At 31.0% G+C, this 21,905-nt stretch overlaps 1 protein-coding gene across 4 annotated transcripts in view; it reads right to left on the bottom strand.

Annotated features, from left to right (window-relative positions):
- Positions 1–21,905, bottom strand: part of Unc-115a (Uncoordinated 115a) — a 48,344-nt gene that overhangs the window by 2,302 nt on the left and 24,137 nt on the right. Inside the window, exons 2-8 of one of the 4 annotated variants that reach the window (XM_065516496.1) lie at positions 13,896–14,206; positions 8,405–9,085; positions 7,875–7,931; positions 7,112–7,635; positions 6,880–7,053; positions 6,214–6,353; positions 5,676–5,764 (exon numbers count right to left, since the gene is read on the bottom strand). In XM_065516496.1, coding sequence (XP_065372568.1) covers positions 5,676–5,764; positions 6,214–6,353; positions 6,880–7,053; positions 7,112–7,635; positions 7,875–7,931; positions 8,405–9,085; positions 13,896–14,206 — 1,976 coding nt within the window. Of the gene's footprint in view, positions 1–2,280; positions 2,388–5,675; positions 5,765–6,213; positions 6,354–6,879; positions 7,054–7,111; positions 7,636–7,874; positions 7,932–8,404; positions 9,086–13,895; positions 14,207–21,905 lie in introns of all 4 variants that reach the window. The other 3 variants (XM_065516495.1, XM_065516498.1, XM_065516497.1) reach the window with 3 other exon arrangements.

Genomic DNA, 21,905 nt, shown 5'->3' with positions numbered 1-21,905 from the left:
GTACTTCAAGTTATTCCTGTGCGAATTCATTCTTTATATAATTAATTTCTTATTGTTTCTTCGAGTTTTCCGTAATCAAATCCATTACAAAAAATAGCTTTAAAAATGTACTAAATGATTAAATTACAAACATGTTTCAAACATCAATATAACCGCTATAGGCCCAGTTCGATTGCTATTTAAAATCGATAAAATCGTCCCTCAAATGGCTGAGATTTAATGGAAAAAGCACGACAACCTCGATTTTTGGCCTATATCTGGATTACTTAGTCATTAATATATACAATAGTAAAGACAAACATTTTTCGATATTGTGCCATCGATTTTTCGATAGCTTTTGGCATGAGGAAACAAATTATTTTATTTAGTAGCTTTTATTAGCCATTAATGGCCCCTAAGGCTTGGTTATATAAATTGAAGATAAATAAATAAAATATTTGTTGCGCCATTGTACATAATATATTTTTATTTGAATTTGTAATGAATTAATTACTTTAAATCACTGTTAATTACCCTAGCATTTTGACAATTAACTATCTTTGAATTACCTACTCTAATTGTCAGAATGTTTGGGTAATTTTTCTAAACTGTTATATTGTCAAATACTGAAGAAACCATTTTTATATCATTCTTGTGAAACTATCGAAAGCCACTGGTTTTGTATTTCTTAACTTTTTGCGAATATTATTTTTATTCAGTTCCGAAAAACATTTTTAAAAGTTTGCTAAAATTAATAATTTTATAAAGTGCAAACGGTCCTTGAAAAATATCAAGGATAAACAATATTTATTATAAAAAAAAATCATTTTCAAGGCGCCCCAAATTAAAATTTTTAGACTTTTTTTTAGTAGGTAATAAAAATATCGTCCGATTTAATTTTTTTTTAATATTAGCTTTCCAAGGTGAAATTGTACGCTAAAAATGATGGCGATAACAGTTTTTTTTTGTTAAAAAAATTCACCGATTTCCTATTTTTTTTTTTAATATATCCTATACAAGGTAAAATTGTACGCTTAAAACGATGGCCTTAATAGACAATATGTATACCTAATGATAGATATTTCAATTAAAAAAATAATAAATTTGAAAAATATCTGGAGGTTGTCTCAGATTTTAGTTGTTGTTGTAGCAGCAGTGGTTGCTGAGTTAACAGCCCTTGGCTGAGTGAACTCGTGTTATTCCGGTGCGTAGAACCGGCAGTCGTCACATTTTGGTCCATAACCCTGATTGTATTTTACCGATTTTTATTATCAATACCAAACATTTCTGATAAACAATGAATATTTGAGGATAATTTCCACAGACGGACATAGGTAGATCTTATGAAAATTTCGACGTCTTACAAACGGAATGAAAAAAATCAATATACCTCCATTTACATTATTTTAAATTTAGGCGAACAACTAACTACATATTAAGACCATTTTTCTCAACCTCTGGTTATTATTATCGTGACGATATACTGAGATGACAGTTCTTATACAAAAATTATATGAATTATATGGTCGATTTTTTTTCACGAAAAATATGAGGAAAATTCTAAGAAATTTTCCTCAAGAAACCATAGGTCTTAGATCAAATCCTATCTTGCGCATTTCGTCTTTTATCCAATGACATTTCCGTATTTATTTTCTTTTTTAATAGTTTTTTTTGGATAAAAGACGAAATGCGTAAGATAAGATTTGATTTTAGACCTATGGTGGAGGAAACTTTTTTACTTTTTGATCGTTCATACAAATTAACCAGAGATTGAGAAAATGGAGCTAAGAGTTCCTATTTCAGTACATAAGTTTACCAATGTTTAATTAAAAAAAATTAACAATTACATACTAATAAATGAAACTGATTTTGAATATTTAAAGCAATTACTAAGGTATTTACAATGAAAGCTATAAAGAACATAAATTCATTACACAGAGCCAAAGAACTTAAAAGTTTTTACTTTTTTTTATAATAAAATAAGAAAAATATCCACTATAAAATCAAAACCGTGAAATTAAAATCAACTACATACTAACTAAACTAAATAACTGAACGCCAAACTATTAAAATAAGCTGCTGATGATGATGATGATTAAATGAGAAATGTAATAAAATCAAGCAAATTAAAATAATGAAAGAAAACACTGAACGCAATAAGAAATTATAAATTATAAATCAAATTAAAAAGCCACAAACTGAATTGCATGTAAATATGTAGTAAGTTAAGAATGTAGTTAAATATGAATGAATAAATGTAATAATGTATATTTAACACTGAATGAAATTAAAAGCGCTTACGGTGACGCCGTGCATAATGGCGCCGGCCGATGTGGTTGAACTAAAAGTGTGGGAACGTGGAGCTAAGCCGTATCCAGGTTTAGGTACATGACGTAGAGAGCTCACCACTACAAAACGTAAGTGATGTTGGTGTAGGTAGATGAATTTATATATAAATATCACGCAAAAGTACACAAACAGAGAGACACAAGTTAAGTAACACAAATAGCGAGCGAGATATATAGAGAGAGAGCCATAATACAATACAACATCAAGGTAGGTGACATGCAATTTAATTTGTTTGTTTTTGTTCAATGTGTGATGAGTATGATTTATGTAGTTGTTGTTGTTGTGGTGGTGGTGGTTTGGATGATGCAGTGATGAAAGTTGTCCATAAATTATGTATGATTTAAAAATTGGTTTGTTGTAAAATTTATCGATGATCAAAATGATAATGATGATGATGAGTATTTGTATGAGGTGTGTGTATGAATGATAACGATGTTGGTGATGTGATGTGAAGTGATGTTGTTGTTAATGTTATATTTTTTTTTATTTATTTAATAATGTGTGTTGTTGTTTTATATGTTCATTTCAGTTTTTTTTTGGAGGGAGAAAATGTGGCAAAAAAACGAAATAAATATGATTTTTTTTTATATTAAAAGTGCATTCATTACATAAATAATTTGTATTTTATTCACCAAAGCCCCATTTTCAACAAAAAAATAGAGAGAGTACACATTATGTTTTAGTAGCAGTAGCAGTAGTTTTTGTTGTTGCAGTCGTCATTTTAATCCATATTTGTTATTATTATAGTTTTTGTTAGATTTGTCGATATAAATGTTGTTGATGATGATTAATATTACGGTAAGACAGGTTGTGTGTACAAAACACCATTATATGATTTTTTTTATTATATTTTGTTGTATTAAAGGCAATGTTGATCCATAAATATTAATAATTTTGTTTGTTTAGTTTGTTTTTTTATGATTTTTATTGTTAGGCAGCATTGAATAAAAGACAAGAGGAGAAAACAAGTCAGAGCAGAGGAAAAAAGAAACAAAAAGAGAAATTATGTAGATGATGAGAAACCAACAATTGTCTTAATTAAGACCATTTTCATTTTAATACTATATAGAATTAAAGGTTCACACAAAATTTGGCTATATTAGCAAATGTTTCAGTTTTTAAAAACATTTGTTTGGATAAAGAATTAAATTTTCATGTTAGGACTCATTTATTTTTCATCTATGATATATTATGTACTTTCCACAATTTTGGTACTGAATCCGCTAAATCTGTCCATATACACACAGCCTCAAAAATAAGTAAACAGCAGTGAATTTTTTCGATTTATTTTAGATCATGAAAATCATTATAGTCCGACTTAAATCTAATTAATTTGTGGTGCTAATCACTTTTGACGTTGTGTTTATGTGATAAAAACCACAATGGACTTATAATTTATTGACTTACAGCCATACCCAAATAAGAACGTTGCTCGTTTTTTGTTTGTCAAAAATTGTCAAGCTCTATAACTAGTATAAAACGAAATAACGCGGCGGCAACGCAGAGCTATTCAACCTTATCGTGGCTGGCTTAAACGTCTTACGTACTTGATTAAAGATAAAATGCAAACTGTTTCTTTAATCTAGTACTAAACTGTCGTAAGCGTAAGACGTTTACGCCAACCTCGATAATGGTGATTGTAAAATGCCCTTATTAAAGTTGTTTTTTTTTACTTATTCATTACTTAGTGCATACAAACTATTGTATTGTTGACAAAACGATTACGCTCTTGTTTATGTAAGCTACTTAAGCGTTAATACTGCGCGGCAGAAAACGTAACGCTCGAAACTTTTATTTAGGTAAGGCCGTTAAATAAGCGATAAATATTCAATTAATAAATCAGCAGATTCAAAAATTATTTCAAAAAATGTTGAGACAGGAACTTTAAAAACTCAACATTTGGGAGAACTACCTTGTAAAACTACTCAAAGACAATAAAATGTAATAACAAGAGAGTGTAATACTCCATAACAAGATAATTTAATAACTCCCCGGTCTTGGACTGTTTGTCACATGACAAATGAGTCTGGTCTTGGTTTCTATCGCCAAGACCGTATACAATTTGCCAAAGAACATTTAAACTGGTCGAGACAGAAATGTTATACTGTTCTCTTTTCGTATGAATCCAAATATAAGGGAAAGAGCCTGGCCCCCAATTTTGAAAATAACTGGTCCCAAAGCCATTCAAGTTTGATGGTGGTTTGGCCTGTTTTTGGCAAGGTATGTGTCCAATTCATATCTTCAAATTTAGTATGACTGGAGTCGGATAAATTTCCATTTTAAACGATGATATGTATCCATATGCTAAGAAAAAATGCCGCTAGTTTTGAGATAACAGCACCAAAATTATCCCAAAAACACACCACTAGGTTTGTAACTAAATGGTTGCGCATTTTTTGAAGTGGCTTGCCTAGCAAAATACGGACTCAAAATTATACCACGAAGGAAGCTTTAGGATAAGATTTAATTTATTGTCGCTGTGAAGCAATAATAAAAAACAAGGGATATCCAACAAAATACTGAGTCTCCAAAAGGGCCAGATAATTTTTCTACAAAAAGTTTTCCCTGTTTTGTCAATACCATAATAAACGTTCTAGTTTATTCTGTAATATAACTAAATAAAAGTATATATTAATGAAATACTAAAAAAATAAAAAAATGTTAAGATTTTTTTTTGGATTTTGACGTATTATTTGAATATTTGGAAATGTTAAAATGATGTATTAGATGCTTTATCGCTAAAATCAATTGAAAAATTAATTCCTCAAAATCTCACAAAAGTTATGTGAAGGAAATCGATTTTGAAACCGAAACAATTTCATATCCGTTAATAATTATATTTTTATAATTTATTTATTTAAAATATTTCCAAATTTTGCATGAACCATTCATTAAATATCATCATTGTAGCAACAAATAAAAAAAAATAACCATAACTTCGCCATCGCTGTTAATCTGTAAATTAATGTGTATGAGAAAGAAATAAGTGTGTGTGGATGGATGGATGAATTATTCTGTAATGTGATGTGATGTAGTAGATGCGTGTGGTGGCTTAATGAGTTTTAAGTTCGATGATGTAATTTAACCATTACTAGTTATTATTAATATTGCATTAATGTTATTAATATGATCTAAACCACAAGAGTTTAGAGTTTTTTTTAATGTTTAATATACCAACAACCAAAATACTTTTTTTTTTGCTTTTAAAATTAACAAAACACAGCATTTACAAATTAGAAATGGAAAGCAATAGGGTGTCTGTTATAAATTGTCTTAACCTCCAAACTTTAAGTAAGTAGGTAGTTATAGAGTTGAGAGTATTGTTTTTTCATATTTTGCACACTTACTGAACTATAGCCATTGCGTATATACGGCGGCAAGGTTGAAGTTTTAAATCCATATCCAGGTTTTGGTGGTGCTCGGTAGGAATGTATAGCTGTGTTTATTTTTTATTTATTTGTTGGTAGTTTACAGTTGGTTTTTTCGGATATATTTTTTTTGCAGAATTCAGAGTGAAATCAAGTTTTTTTTGTCAAGTATCAGAACAAAACACCCAAATAGAATTTGTGTTTTTTGTTTAAATAAATTATAAACCGAAATAAATCATAAAAAAAGAAAATGAATAATAAGAAATTTATAAAAACAAAAGATTTGAACAGAGCAGTAAAATAAAATTATACATAAATAAAAATCCCATAACCTCTAGCTGTAGTTTAAGTATAAGGACCTGTGTTTGTTTCTAAATTGTTTTTAGTTGTTCAGAAGAATTTGTTCGGGTTTTTGCAGTAGTAAGAAAAGTGTAAACTCGAGGATTTGTTTTATATTGTATATAATTTATATGAAGATATTTTTCGATTATTCTGTAAAGAGTATTTTATAGCTTACCGTTATAACTTGGTGCATTGCCCAATGATTTACCAAGTGATCCTCTGTAGCTCGTTGAACGATCGAAGATTTCATCCTCGTAGAATGGCTTCTGATGATCCAAATGACGTGATGGTGAGGCACCAATTGGAGACTCGTATCTAAAGCATAAATAATTAAATAAATTGATTTCTTAGTAAATCCTACATGTAGAGGCAGGACAAACCAACCACTACGACACACAGTGAGGGAACTGAATTCTAAACGGATAGTCCGATTTTAATTAAATTTCACATGACTATAGAGAAGGTCAGAGTTTAAGTTTTGAATTTGGACCCTAATGTGGGGGTGATGGATATGATGGAAAGTGTTTGTTATCGATACGACTTGAAACAATTCTTTTATATAAAAATAATTAATTTATTAATTTGCAGTTAATTAAAAACAAACATTTCAAAAAAAAAAATCGGCAAAGATTTGTATCCGCTATTGCAAACAAAAAAAAATGAAATTTTAATTTTCAAATGCAATTGCCTCGTAAACTTAAGATCTCTGCTAGTAGATTCTATCTTCAAATCGAATAGAGAACAAACATTTTGTCACAATTTAAACTGTTAAACCACTTGAGTCATTAATTCTTCTATAACTGTTCATAAATAAATTACTAACCCAACTCATTAAATTTACCTTAATTTATATACTGGTTCTTTGGATGCCGATGGTGTACGTGATGCATTTCTGGGATCTAGATTTTGTTGTTTCCACTTGCGATATTTTGCCGTTTCTTTCAAATCTTTAGCAATTACTGAACCAATGCCGGAATTTAGTTTTTCCAATTCCTTAGCTTCACGTTGTAGGCGTCTAAAAAAATTCATTGAATACAAATCTTTCACCCCAAAAAAAAAAAAACACAACTTACGAATCTGTTTCACCATTTTTCTTTTCGGTTTCCTCCTCATCATCCGATACGGGAACACCTTTGTATGAGTCGCTATAACGCCGTCTTCGCTCTGGATCAGTGTAGGGATATGGCGGTGCAGGGAAATCATCACGTTCGATTTTGGGTTTTTCACCCGGTTGTGGCTTTTTGGCACCCGGATAATGTGACAATTCTATGGGTTCTTCGTTGTTCATGGCAGGACTTTTAGGTCTGGGTGTTTCTGAACTTATAGCATCCACTAACACCTTCATGGCACTGCGTGTACGTGAGCTGGGACGCGATGGTGGTCTACTGCCAGCTACCGAACCGGCATTACTAGTGGCATATGATGATGGCCTATGGAAGTGTGGTGAGAGTGGAGTCTTATCATATGGATCAATCGGTTTACGCAAATAATTGGGAGCATCTGTTAAATAGCTGTAGGTGTAGATACGTGAAATATCTTCTCCGCCATGACGGCCGTATTCACGTAATATCAAACCTGGACTAACTGTACGGAAGTGCTGTAAAATATTATAAATCGATAAAATTAATAATTAACACATTTTCGTATAGCAAAAGAGTAAGGATTCTTAAGAAAACTCTCTTCTTATTCTTCTTATTTATATTGAAATTCAAATTGACGTTTAATGTTAGTAAAAGTGAGAGAGAGCGAGAAAGTAAAAAATGCATTAAAAGCAAAAAAAAAGTAATAATTATAAATGTTTAAAATTAAAAAAAAATATATAATTAAAAAACAAACCTTGCGGCTAGAGGAATATACGGAACCATTAAAACTCGGCGTTCGGGAGCGTATGTACTGTAAACAATAAAAACAAAAAAGAAAATCTTGCAAGCTCAGAAAAAATGGTGTGAATTTAAATCAAAATAAACACAAAATTAATATTAAAATAATGATAATAATGTGGTTGAGTTTGAGTGTAAATTAAATGAATGAATGATTTATAATGGTGTTGTAAATCTCCAGTTATAATCCAATTTATAATTGTTTTTTTTTTTTAATAATAATAAGGTGGATGGGTGTAGGTGTCATTAAGTTTTCAGGTCATAAGTTAGTAGTTATTTGTTTCTACAGCCAGCTGTGGATGGGTGTGTGCAATGGTTATTTTGTATGTGTTTTCAAAAGGTGTAATGAAATTAAACAAAATGTTCTTTTTAATCCAAATATAATCATACAAATAATTTTGTAATATTATGTTTAATTTCATGTACACATTTCGTAGCAGTATAAATTTCCAAATCCAGTTAGGTTTTCCTCAACATTTAACTCACCATATCACTTAAAGCACTCGAACTCATGCGGTCACATTCGGTATCGGTGAAATTGCCATTCGATACACCAACACCACTGCCTCCATTCAATATCAGACCGGTTTCATTGGGTCCCGGACCACAGCGTGGATGCCATATGGCACTGCCTTGCAAATACATTTCCTCGCCATCACCAAACGGATCACCACATTTGGTGCAGCGAGCACATGTTGGATGGAAATGATGATTCTCTCCCGCCTGCAAAACTTTGCCGCTAATAAAACGATTACAGTACGCACACTTGACGCCAAACGACTTCTGATAGCATTTTTCACAATACGGCACCCGGTCTTTGCCCATATATTCGCCATTTAGAACAGCCGTACAGGATTTACAACGGAAACACCAAACATGCCATTGACGATCTAATGCTACCAATGCTTGACCTTCTTTCAACATTTCACCACAGCCGGCGCAATCGTTTGGATCGTAATCCTCTTTCAGATGTGCCTTATCGGACAAAACACCAGTGGTCATTTGTTGATGGGCCGTAGCTCGAGTTGGTGACTCGGCAACGGGCGTTGGCGATACTGTACCATCTTTGGTTACTTGCTGCTGCTGTTGTTGTTGTCGTGTGGGTGATGCAGCACCGGGCCCAGCAACACAATTTTCACAAAGCACCTCTTTACCCGTGTTAGTTACCTGCAATGGAAAAATTCATAGATTAAAAAGATGTTTTTAAAAGTTCAAGTAGATATAGTTTTATTCGTTGTAATTAATTAAAACAAAGTCTGTTAAATTGTTATCTTATAGTTAACACATAACTGTCGGTTAAAACAATTTTTGAATAAAAACTGACAGTTTAACTTTAGTTTAAAACATTACTGGGTTAAAGCATACACAGAGAAGGCAGATGCGTTGTAGCAACCAAATTTGTTGCCAAACGAATCTGTAACTAATGGTGTTTAGAAGTATAAAAAAGCAAAATAAACTAGTTGGAGTTTAAAACAAAACTACAGTTTTGTATAATCCTGTCCAAGACAAGGAGACCTTGTATGGTCGAAATTAAAATTCCGTTATGATTTGAAGTCCGAATATCAATTTCCATCCCTTTAAGAATCCCGGGAAAGAAGCACATACATCAAATTTAAGGTAAAATTACATTTTTAATCAGAATTAGTAAAAAACAGTTTCCAAAAATAAGGTATCCATTTAAATTTCAGTTGCTATTTTACGATTTTCAGCCAAATTTAAAAAATCGGGCAAACTGAACCCTAATTTATTTAATTCATAAAAACAATTAGATGTTTTTTATAATTTAGTTTATTCGGGATTGTCATAGAATCCAATCATTGTCGGAATCGGTTTTGAAAACGACAAAAAATGTACATTTCACTTATCAAATCCAATGTTTAATCGAAAAATAATTTAATTCTAGATCGAATATACAACCGATAACTTTCAATGTACTTTTTCGGTCGTTTTCAAAACCGATTCCGACAATGATTGGATTCTATGACAACCCCGATTAACATATTTTTATGACCATTTTACACAGGGCCAGAATAACCACATTTTACAGAGCCGACAACGCATAGTGTGGGAAAGGGATAGTCTGATTTTAATAAAATTTCCTGTAGAGGATATGTAACAGTGTTTGAGTTTTGAATTGAACACCAAGGGGGAGAGGGTAGTGTCGCAGTAACAAGCCCCCAAATATTAAAAAAATGTCAAATTTTTGTTCTCGATTCGATTTGAAGGATTTGTATATAGTTATAAAACTTAAAAGCCGGACAATCCTTTTAGAAGTTACTGATTTATTTCCAGCCTTTTATTAATTCCCCCACTATGCAACTTTTGTTTTATTGATAAATATAACTGTGATTGTAGCTGATGACAGCGTCGTTAAAGTTCTTGGAATTGATAACATTCGTATTCAAAACAATGTAAATAACAAGATGCATTATTTTTAGCAAACCTTTCTGCAAATAGTTGTCATTTCTGTAAGTCAACTTACAGAAGGTTTTGAAGGTAATTTTGTTGGCAATAAATGTAAAATTAAGTTGCTCATATGTATATGCTAAAAAACTTAGCCAGCTATTAATTACAACGAATAATAATGTGCAAAAATATGTATTTGTGATAAGATGTAAAAGCAATTTAAATGTGGTGCTCAATATTACCTATTAATTGTGTGAGTTCACAAGACCAATGCTAATCCATAGTCAAATATTTCTCATTAATATCGTCATTATTTCACATTTTCTTTAATTAAACTTATGCAAAAACTATATAAGGAAATAGCAAATAAAGTATTTTAAAAAAGCTATTTTTTTCTGTTTTTCTGCATTATCTATGCTTTTCAGTATTGTAAATATTTATTTATATTTTTTATACGTTATTCGTATCGAAATGTAGATAACACAAGTTCAATAAAATTAAGCGTTCTATGTATACAAGTAGTTAAAGACACTTGTCTCAGATATTATTAGAAATATACATATAAAGAAACAAAAAATAATAACACTTAAAACATGACGTCAACATGAGTCATTCAGTATGGCAGCAGTAAAATGGATCTACTGGATATAACTTAACCAAAAAATGCTTACGACTTGCCCAAAAGTGAGGAACCAAGAAACATATTTACAAGCGAAATGTTTAATTACAATGCCAAATTTGTTGTCATGTACATATTTAGGCTCAATGTACTTATTAGTGTGACAAAATTTCATTTAATTTAATACATTACATGTATGAATGTTTGGGAAAAAATTTGACAGGAATATTTAAATAATACACATTTACATTAGACATGCCCTTAAAAAATAGATAGATTCTTTGGATGTGCCTTATTTTGTTCATTAGTAGCTAAAACTAACTACTGCAAAATTTAAGTGCAATCGGATATATATAACCCTTGGCGGAAATCGATTGAAAGTTGTAAAATTGGGTACTTTTTTCGATATCTTAAAAAAATTCCCTATTTAAATAATATTTTCTAAACATTTGAAATAAATCTAATCTTCTCGAGAAAATTGTCTTTCTAGCAAGGTAAAAATAACACTCCTCAAATGAGTTTTACTTAATGACGCAAAAAATAAAACTCCTCAATGAGTTTAATTTAAGACGGGAAAAATAAAACTCCCTAAATGAGTTAAAACTCTCTTTTAGGTTGAAAAATAACTATTAACTATGGAGTTGAGATTGTTTTTTAAATATATGACAGTATAGGTCATATAATGAACTTATTCTTTGACACTAGTTATAGACTAGCTTTGAAACAACTTTTTGGAACCGTTTTAAAACATTATTTTTTTGAAAACATAAAACATTTTAAAATTAATATATTGGGTCTATGACTTAAAAATGAGAGATTTATATTAGATGACGTATCTTCTGAACACGGTTTTTGTTTTTAATAACTTATATGTCATTTTGAAGGCTACATATCTGTCATTTATTTTCACTTAGTTATTGAACATTATAGTGTAAAAAACAACGTTCTTTTGCTTCGAAAATGTCGACTTTTGTACCTTTGCGGTTTCAATGTGCGATAAATGGTTTGTTCTGTTCAGAAGTGGTGATTTGACACGGAAGACAAAGATCGCCCTGGCCAGCCGAAAAAGTTTTAAGGCCATGAATTGGAGGTATTACTCCATGAAGATTGTTGTAAAACTCAACAAGAAATTGCTAAATTATTGGGAGCTACTCAAGCACTAATTTTAAAAAGTTTGCGAACAGCTGGATTCATCCAAAAGCATGGAAATTGGGTACCATACGAATAGAAGACGAGAGAAATTGAAATACGATTTTGCATGTCCGAAATGATTCTTGAACTTTATAAAGGAAATTAATTTTTGCCTCGAATCATTACATGCGATGGAAAATGGATCTATTACGACAACCCGATGTGTAAGAGATCATATGTGAAGCCCGGCCAACCAGCCGAATCCAACCAGCTAGTCAATTGTTTTGTAGATTGTTCGGGAGTTAATCTGATGAGAATATTTCTGTTGAAAATTTTTGTTTTCGAATGTTTGTTTTCGAATGTTTTTTAACATTATCAATACTTGAATTGTTAACTTTAACGTTATTTTTTGGTTTTCTTTAACAAACAAATATTAAAAATCCGACATCAAAACTTCATTCTTTACTTTTTTAAAAAAAAATTAAATTATTCGAATAATTCAAGTTAAACAAGTTAAAATCTCTTATTCGAATTATTCGTTTTATTCTAACAAGAGAAAAATCGAATAATTCGAATACCCTAGTATCTATTAGGGTATTCAATCGGTTAACCGATTAATTTTTGTCGGTTAACTGTTCGAATAATTCAAATTTGCCGATTTTCAAATAACGAATAAACCGATTAATTTGTGTCGGTTAACCGAATAACCGAAATTTTTGTATGTTTTTGTTCTTTTTATTAATAAAATACTTCAATAAGTACGCAAAATTCGAGATTTAGTTTCAGTTTAACATTTAAATAGAAATTATTCGGTTAATCGAATAATTTAAAATTAACCTATTATTAACCGATTAAATCTAAACCCCGATTAATTATTTGCTCGATTAACCGAATAAACCAGAAACCCGATTAATTGAATACCCTAGTATCTATACAAGAGCTACTCAATTCGTATTGAGAGGAAAAAAGTAATTTTGTTACCCCCTTCAAAAATAACTTGGTTTGTTTTAATAAATCTTAAAGGAATGGGACAAATGTATTGGGAATGTGGAAAATAATTCAACATTTCGGCAATATTTGGGAAACGAATCTTTTTCCTAATCCTTTTCAATAGAATTCTCTATTGTATATGTTTAGCATCCAAATGCAACGTACTCTGAATGAATTCAAAATTCTTTTAATAAATTTTCGGTAAATATAAGTCTCGTAATGCTAATTCTATAAATGAAGCAAAGGAACAATAAATATTCCCTTGAAACTTGTTCCAAGGGGGTAAATTTAAAAATAAATTTGCTGATAAAAGAACTAGTTCTTGAATTCTTCCTAAGAATGTGCGTTTGCTCCATTAAGATTTCCTAAAACTAGTTGCGGGACTTACAATTTCCAAAAAAAAAAATTATTGATATAAAATAACGTGTGCTAGTTTTGAAACGATTTTGAGATTTTGAGAACCAGTTCTGGAGTTGACAATTTTAAACAAAAAGCATTGGTCGCAACTCCAAAATAGAAAAAGTATTTCTATATACATACATGCTGGTTGTTGAACACAGGTTTTCCTGTGATAATATAATTTTTCTCTCAAATCTATTATCTTCTTACATTTTTTCCTCTGCATTGTGTTATTGCTGCTTAAAAAATCCCGGGAGAGATTTTCCAACTTAAATGTTTAACCAGCCATTTATTTCTCAAACATACCTCCATAGATATTTTCAATATTGCCATAATTAAACATAAGTATAAATAAATACCAGTCATACATTTACTTATTCCGCTTATATAGATAAAACAAATAAAATAACATTTAAAATATTTCCATCTTACCTTACTGCCAGATTTGAATGGATGTTTACATTTGGAACATGTGAAACACTTTTGGTGATAAGTTTTACCCATTGTTGAGACGACTTCCCCCTCCACATAACTCGAACAGGCAGCACATTTTGTACCATATAAACGCTGATAATCGGGTATACAATAGTAAGCACCATCTTTGGTAAAGAAACCACCTGTGGCTAATGATTTCTTACACTGACAACATTGGAAGCAGGCCTTATGGAAATGTTTATCAGCGACACGTAACACTTCACCGGAACATTTTTTGTCGCATTTGGCGCAATAGATTTTTTGTTTACCTGCAATTGAAATTAAAGTTGAAATGAACAATTAATAAATAATTATTAATTAATATTATAAACAATATGTAAAATATTACATATTACAAACACATGTCACAAAGCCAAAAAGAGTAAGAAGTCGAATTGTTTAATGAATATAAATTAATAACAGACAAAAACAAAAACCCCGAATAAAAAACTGCTCATTACAAACCCATGATTATCTCATCGTCATCGTTATAAAATATACAAACAAACGGGCACAGAAGTCCGATACACAAACAAAATCATTCGCACAATTGAAAAAATAATGTTGTAGTCATCATCGTCACCATCATCGTTCCGTTCCTATCATCCTCTTCATACACACTTGTAGTAGCATAACATCACTTTTTCATTTTTCATTTTTCGTTTTTTTTTTTGTTGTTTTGCAAAATGTATTTTATATGTATTTAAACAAAAAATAAACATGTATTTATTTTTTGTTTGTTTATTTACTTAAATATTTGTATGTTTGTCAGTTGAAGCGTCTAAATAAATAATAGAAATATGTAGATTTGGTATATTATACGTCCGTCAATTTATTTTACTCTATGTCTCTTAAACAGCCAGTTTGCGGTCACGTATCGGAATAAGAGTTGCCAAATTTTATAGAACTCTTTGAAATCTCACTATAGATTTCGTTTTCTGCCTATATAGTTACGCTCGATATTCTCTAACAAGAGCCAAGAATGGCCAAACCTTTGCGGGATGGTAGATTGGCTCTATAAATCCTTGATCGAGTTGTATTTTCAACGGACTTTCTTGAATTCACCCACACGTAATATTCCTAAGACTTTTCGACTGAGTCCTCTGTATAATATCAATAAGGGTTTTGGAGGCAGTTTGGATTCCATATGTTTTTTGGCTTTTAAACAACTTTATACAGGATGAATTTATACAAGGCTCAATTTTAATTGGTCACTTACTAGTGAAGGTTAGAAAGGTCTCTAGCTTCATGTGTCACTTGTAATGTAATCAAAACAAACAAATAAACAAAACAATGAAAAGGGCACTTTGTAAAGAAAGAGACAAATATAAAACGATAGTATTTTCTGTCTCGTGACACCTCTGTATAATTTGTGGTGACGGTATGACCAAATTTCAGCAGCTTATAATAGATAGCCTTTTGCTTTCACCAAATACAGAGCACTGATGGCTCAAAAAGGGGCAGTAGGGTCGGTGGAGGTTTCTTTATAGATAACTTTGGGATTAAATCCTACTTCAGGCTACCTAACTTCTGTACGGCTCTTCAGGCGGAAGTTACGGCCATTAAACGTGCATCCAACTGGCTGAGGTTTTATCGAATATTTGGTGATATATGTATATATACTGATAGCAAGGCTGCCGTTAATGGAATAGCGGATGTCTTTACGACATCTAGGTTAACCGAGGAATGCCGAGTATCCCTTAATGAGATAGCGAGACATTCTAGGATAACGCTTATATGGGCACCTGGTCATGATGGAAACCAGTGTAATTGTATATCGGATGAACTGGCCAAAAGGGGTGCGATGATGGATGATGAAAGTGATCGACCCCTTTTTTGATACTTTATGGGTCTGCACAAAGCAGGTTGACAAACGAGTCATCTTGTGCTAAAACGATGATGCCAGCAGAACGAATCTATTTATGGAATTTCGTCGTGAGCAAATTAGGCTAATTGTCTCCTTTATTACATGAGACATAATTGGGACACATGCTAGAAGATTGGGCCTACGATACAATGACTACTGTAGGAGCTGTCATAATAAAGAAGAGGAGGAGACGGTGTCCCACCAATTCTGTCAATGCCCGGCTCTAATGAACCTGAGGGAACGTATTCTCGGAATTCCATTCCTCTCATGTTTAGATGAGCTTTCAAGGATGAGTCTTAACGAATCTACTCCTTCATCAGAGAATGTGGTTGGTTTAGCCTGGAGACAACGGACGTATAATAAGTACCCTGCTGTTTACCCCTTGGGTATCACAATGGGATCAGTTTTGAATGGACCCAAGTGAGCTGCTTGAAGAGTGGATGCCCATGGAACCTAACCTAAATACAGAGCACTACCTCCCTTATCAAAACGGAGTCCCTTCGACTCTACTTCGCACGTTGTAAACTACCACGTAAACCAACCTGGGCAATGGATATTTGGCTTTGGTATCGTTCAGGCTGGTTGGCCGGGCTTCACATACGATCTCTTATGCTTCAGGTTATCGTAATGCATCCATTTTTCAAAGATTGGGTGAATTTTTTTTTGTTTTATAGCGTTCAAGCATCATTTCAGACATGCAAAATCATCTTTCAAGGTCTCTCGGCTTCAATTTGTATGGTACCCAATTTTTCTGCTATTGGGTGAATCCTGCTGCTTTTTTGCAAGCTCTTGTTGAGTTTGACAACAATTTTCATGCTTTCAAAAGATACGTCATCTATTGTAAATCCCCAATTTTTAAGTCATACATCCAATAATAAAATCTATTACCATTTGAAACAAATAGTTTGTTAAAAAACCGAGAAAGCTGATGATTGTCATGTTGCAAAGAATTACAAATTCATTACAAATTATGAAACGATGTAATTTGATATTGGAGAGAAATCGTTAAATACCACAACAAAAAATTTAAGCCAAATTAACAACATTGATGACGATGATGATGTTGATGACGATGACTGTGTTGTCCAACCAACCCAATCAGCATTTCTTTTCTACACATGTTTCTGTTTCTGTATCTGTAATTGTAGTTGTTGTTTATTCAATTAGTAAAGTTCAACTAATTACTTGTGGCTTTTTTTTGTTGCTGCCGTTTTTGTTGTTATTGTTGTACAATTATTTTAGAATGTCTATAATAAATACAATACGAAAAAATACATCCACCACTCACACACAAATTTTTATTTATTTGTTCATAATTGGATAGTTTGTTTTCTGTTTTTTATTTTTTGTGCATATATAATTAAAAAGGCCTTAAATCTAGTGAAACTCTTTACTTTACTTCTCTATTTTTACAATATCAGTTGAATGTATGCACGTACTATCACTCTCTTTCTAAAGGGTGTTTTTTTAAGCCCGATGGAACTTACAAAAGGGTTAACTGTCAAACGAACTGTCATACTGTGCTCACTTCATGAATAGATTGACAGGCACTTGAACAACGCTACCAAATTATCCAAATTTACATTGAAAATCAGTCATCGATTCGATCACATACTCCCTAAATGATCCAATAACACCAACATGTCGAAGGAATGTGAGTACTGATGAGAATATCGCCGCTGTAAAGAAAGAAGAGGCCTTAGGGGCCAACATTGTTCGATAAAGTGGCCCAAAATTGGAAGTTCAGATTGCGCCTCATTAAGAACTTCCGCGTTGATCACATGTCCGTAATAATTTTCAAATGTTAATGCCATGTATTGATCTTTCAAACGAAAAAAAGGATTTTTGATTAAAATTGACTTTTTTGTTACAATTTCAAGATCTATAAGGCTTAAAAAAACACCCATTATCTATGTATCTACTATCTCCCTGCTATTTTAGGCGTTGTGTTGCCAAACTGACTGCTGTTTATTTGCCAGAGTTAAGTTCTAAAAGTTGTTTCCATGTTATTGTATTAAATTTAAATGTATTCAAGTATTTGATCTTGTAAACAATGTACAATTTAGTAGACAGACATTGGGAGTTGTTTTGTTTTTGTTTTTTTGCATTAATTTTTTTTGTTTAAATGGGAGGGGAAGATTCCCAAAGCAATTAACAGTTCTATTTTTGTAATATCTGTGTTATTTATTTATATTTGTTTTCTTCATTATATTTCCAACGTATGTTTGTTTCATTTTGTATAGAGATTATGAAATCCTAAATGCCATTTAAGAATTATGATCTTGAAAAAATATACACAACTTTTTTGTTTTTTATGGCTTTTTGTTTAAAACTTCAAGGGCTTAAAATGAAGTGATTAGGAACAAATGTTTTTCTTTTTTTATATCTGTTGTTTAAATTTAAAAATAGTTTACATTTCTATTCTATTTTTAGTATAAATGATTTATGAAAATTAAATTGGAAGTTAATTTAAATAAAAAACAAAAAAAAATCTTAGAACATTTTTATGGCCGTGTTTTAAATGCATTTTTATGAGTTAATGTAGAAAATTCTTAAATATTTTATTACGTAGAAAAGCAAGTGGTGGTTTGAGTTAGTCGGCCGGATGTTTTATTTGTTTGTTTAAAATGCAAATACACGTAAATGACCTCATCAAAACTATTAAACACTTAGTAAAATAAGCATTTTTTACACCCGCGTAAATTGTCAAAAATCATTATGCAATAAATTGGCGTAAGTAACAAACGTATAAATAAGGCTTTCATAATTCAAACAATTCAGTTCTATCGTTATCCATATTTAATGGAAAATTAAGATTTTTGGAATGATAATGCTATACCAGTGAGTGACAATACCATGGAAACTTTTTTGAAAACTATATTCCGTGATTTCATTTCACAAAAGCATGACTTTTTATCATAGTAGCATGATGCCAAATCGGACTACAAACATAAAAGGGAAAACCCGTTTTTGTAAACCCGTAAATGGCACATGATAATTTAATAGCAAGAGAGTTTAAAAAATTCCCAAAAATTAAGCCCCTGGTTTGGAGATGTTAGCACTACAATGACCCCAAACACACTTTAAGGCTTTAAGAATTTTTAAGTAAATAAAATAAAGTATACATTAATGAAATAATAAAAAATAAAAATTTCTTAATTTTTTTTTTGTTCAACATTTCTAAAAATTTTGGAAATGTTTCTATCCACTGTAATACATTCTGAATTCATGTCACCTAATTTTATGATGATCGGTCCATAATTAGTCATAGCTCCCATATACAGTGCTTGACAAAACAATGGAAACTTTTCCAAATATTCCATATGTAGCCCAAAATTTGAAATATTTTTTTAAAATAAAATTTTTTTTTTAGTATTTTACAACAAACAAACAACATAATTAATTATATTCTGAAAAAAGGGAACAAAATTAAAAAATATTCACTATTTCGCTACTGACCAAACAATGGAAACTTTTAAACTTCTGCAAGAAAGAAGTGTAAAACGAAAATAATATTTAAAAGAACGATGTAAAAAGCATCCTGTTTACAGTTATTTAATTTTTAAATTCTGGTAATTTTTCACAATTTCTTTTTTAAGTTTTTCGCATAATTTCTTTTTTTCAAAGTTAACGAAAATGACTAAAGTTAAGATTTGTGAAGACTTAAAAAATAAAATAATTAACGATTTTAAAGCTGGTTTAAAACAAAAAAGTATCTGGGACAAATATTCAATAAATAAATAAGCAGTTTCAAAAATTATAAAAAAATTTCGTGAAAACGGTTCTGTAAAAACTCAACATTTAAGTGGAAGACCTCGTAAGACTACTCCTAGACAATATAATTTAATAGCGAGAGAGTTCAAGAAATCCCCAAAAATAACTTCTCGAGAGGTAGTTAATAGAGGTTGTTAATAGTTAATAGGATAATTTAAACTGGTCGATACAGAAATGGAATACTGTCCTCTTTTCCGACGAATCCAAATACAGTTTAAGAGGCAGTGATGGGAGAACATTTGAAAGACGACCAAAGGGAAAAAGATTAGATCCAAAGTACACAAATAAGACTGTAAAGTTTGGCGGTGGCAATATTATGGTATGGGGATGTTTTTCAGGGCAAGGTGTGGGCCCTATTCATATTATAAAAGATAGCATGACAGGTATTAGGATACAGAACCATATTAAACGATGTTATGTATCCATACGCTGACAGTTACAACAGTTTTTATATTACAGTAGGTATCATCTATTGATTCAAAAAGATACAAATTTATATTTAAGCTATCTCTCTGCAGGTAGAAAAAGTTGTATTACTTTATTATTTTGATGATTTCCATACCTGATGATAATTATACCAAAAAAAATGTATTTTTTTTATCACAACATTCAATTACTTATTTTGTTACTTTAAAACACAGTTTAAAGCTTTAAATTACTCCATACTTCTTAATTTTGCTGTAGTTAATGTTTCCTGTTAAAAAACGAAAATTAAAATGACTATATTAACATAATTGACCTCATATACACGTGTAAGTGACCTCCATTTTTTTTCTATTGAAAGTTGGAAACAACAACAACAGCAAAAAGGTTTTTAGAGAAATAACAACAAAATTTACTCTGTTAATCTAGTAAAAAAGAGTGTGTATAGAAATGTACGTGTTTATATTTTGAGTTTGTTATGTATAGTAAAATACTCAGTTGTTATTGCTTTTTTTGTTCTCTAACAAGTGACATCATCAGCGTAGCCGACTTTTTGTTGTCGACACGGTGTCGCAATTAAAACAAAAAAAGCACACTGATACATACTAACTTACAAACATTCACACATGTAAGAACGAACCACTTTAGACAGAGTTGGCTGGCTGGTTTGTTTGTTTGTTTGCCGTAGAGATAGTAAATCTATTTTGGACGGAGAATTCGAAACAAAAATAAATAAATGAATGACTGACTGGTTGACATGATGACTGAGTATGTCTGTGACACTGTTTTTTTTTTTTTTTGAGTGTAGTAATGTGCGTGTGTAAAAGAAATGTAATCAAAAGCAAAACTTTACAAATGATTAACAAAAAATAAAAATTTTAAGAGTTATTACAGTTGGTTTTTTGCCCTTTCTTTATACATAATTTCAAAGAGAAAGAATTTTAACAGGAAATATTTTTAAGTACCTACATACTTAAACTACTCCCAAATTTTCAGAGTTTTTTTTATTGCTAAAATTTTATACACACAACAAATAAATTCAAATGTAGAATAAATATCAGTGATTGCATAATTATTATCACTTTTGTTTTTGTTTAAACAATACGTCATGATTTAATAAAAAGAATATATTTGGTGAGAATAATAAAAACAAATAAAACTCTAGCTGGCTGGGCTGAATGGCCAACAAACAACAACAACATCATTCTCTTAAGACCCCCTTCGTGTGCTCCAATCCAACTCTTTCGTGGTGAAAACTATAACATGTTTTATGGGTGTATGACTATGACCGACTTTAATTTATCAATGTTATAAAAAAAATATGTAGTATGTACATATATAAAACGGCTAAAAAAGCTAACACAAATATTTATTATTTAATTTCTGTATACATATATTTTGTCATAGCACGAAGTTAATCTGAAAAGTTTAAAAAAAAAAATCGAACGATTTATTACAGACATGTGATAAAGACGAGACCTATCATTTGGCCAAAAAATCTGGGCTTGCATAAACACCATGCAAGCCTTTAGAAAATTGCATTATAAATGCACTTTAAAATTGAAATATTACTTTTTCGCTCAGATTTACAAGATACGAATACATAACCGTACATACTTTGTCACTTCTCGAACATTAAATTTGGTGAATAAGTTTTTAAAAATGGAAATTCCTAAATGGATCCATAGGGATGTCCGACTTAAAAATGCGGGATTTACTATAGACGGCTTATCAATCGAACGCGGTTTTTGTTTTCAATAACATTTTGAAGGGTACATATCTGTCATTTATTCTCTTTTTTTCTTGCTTTGAAAATGTCGATTTTGTGCCAACACAGCCTCATAAGTTTGCTTTACATCTTTAACTTGGAAAAATGTGCCTTTGAAACACACAGATTATTCAAC

The sequence above is a fragment of the Calliphora vicina genome, chromosome 1, assembly GCF_958450345.1.
Source record: "Calliphora vicina chromosome 1, idCalVici1.1, whole genome shotgun sequence".
Classification (NCBI taxonomy): Eukaryota; Metazoa; Arthropoda; class Insecta; order Diptera; family Calliphoridae; genus Calliphora; species Calliphora vicina.
This window is presented reverse-complemented; position numbering and strand designations above follow the sequence as displayed.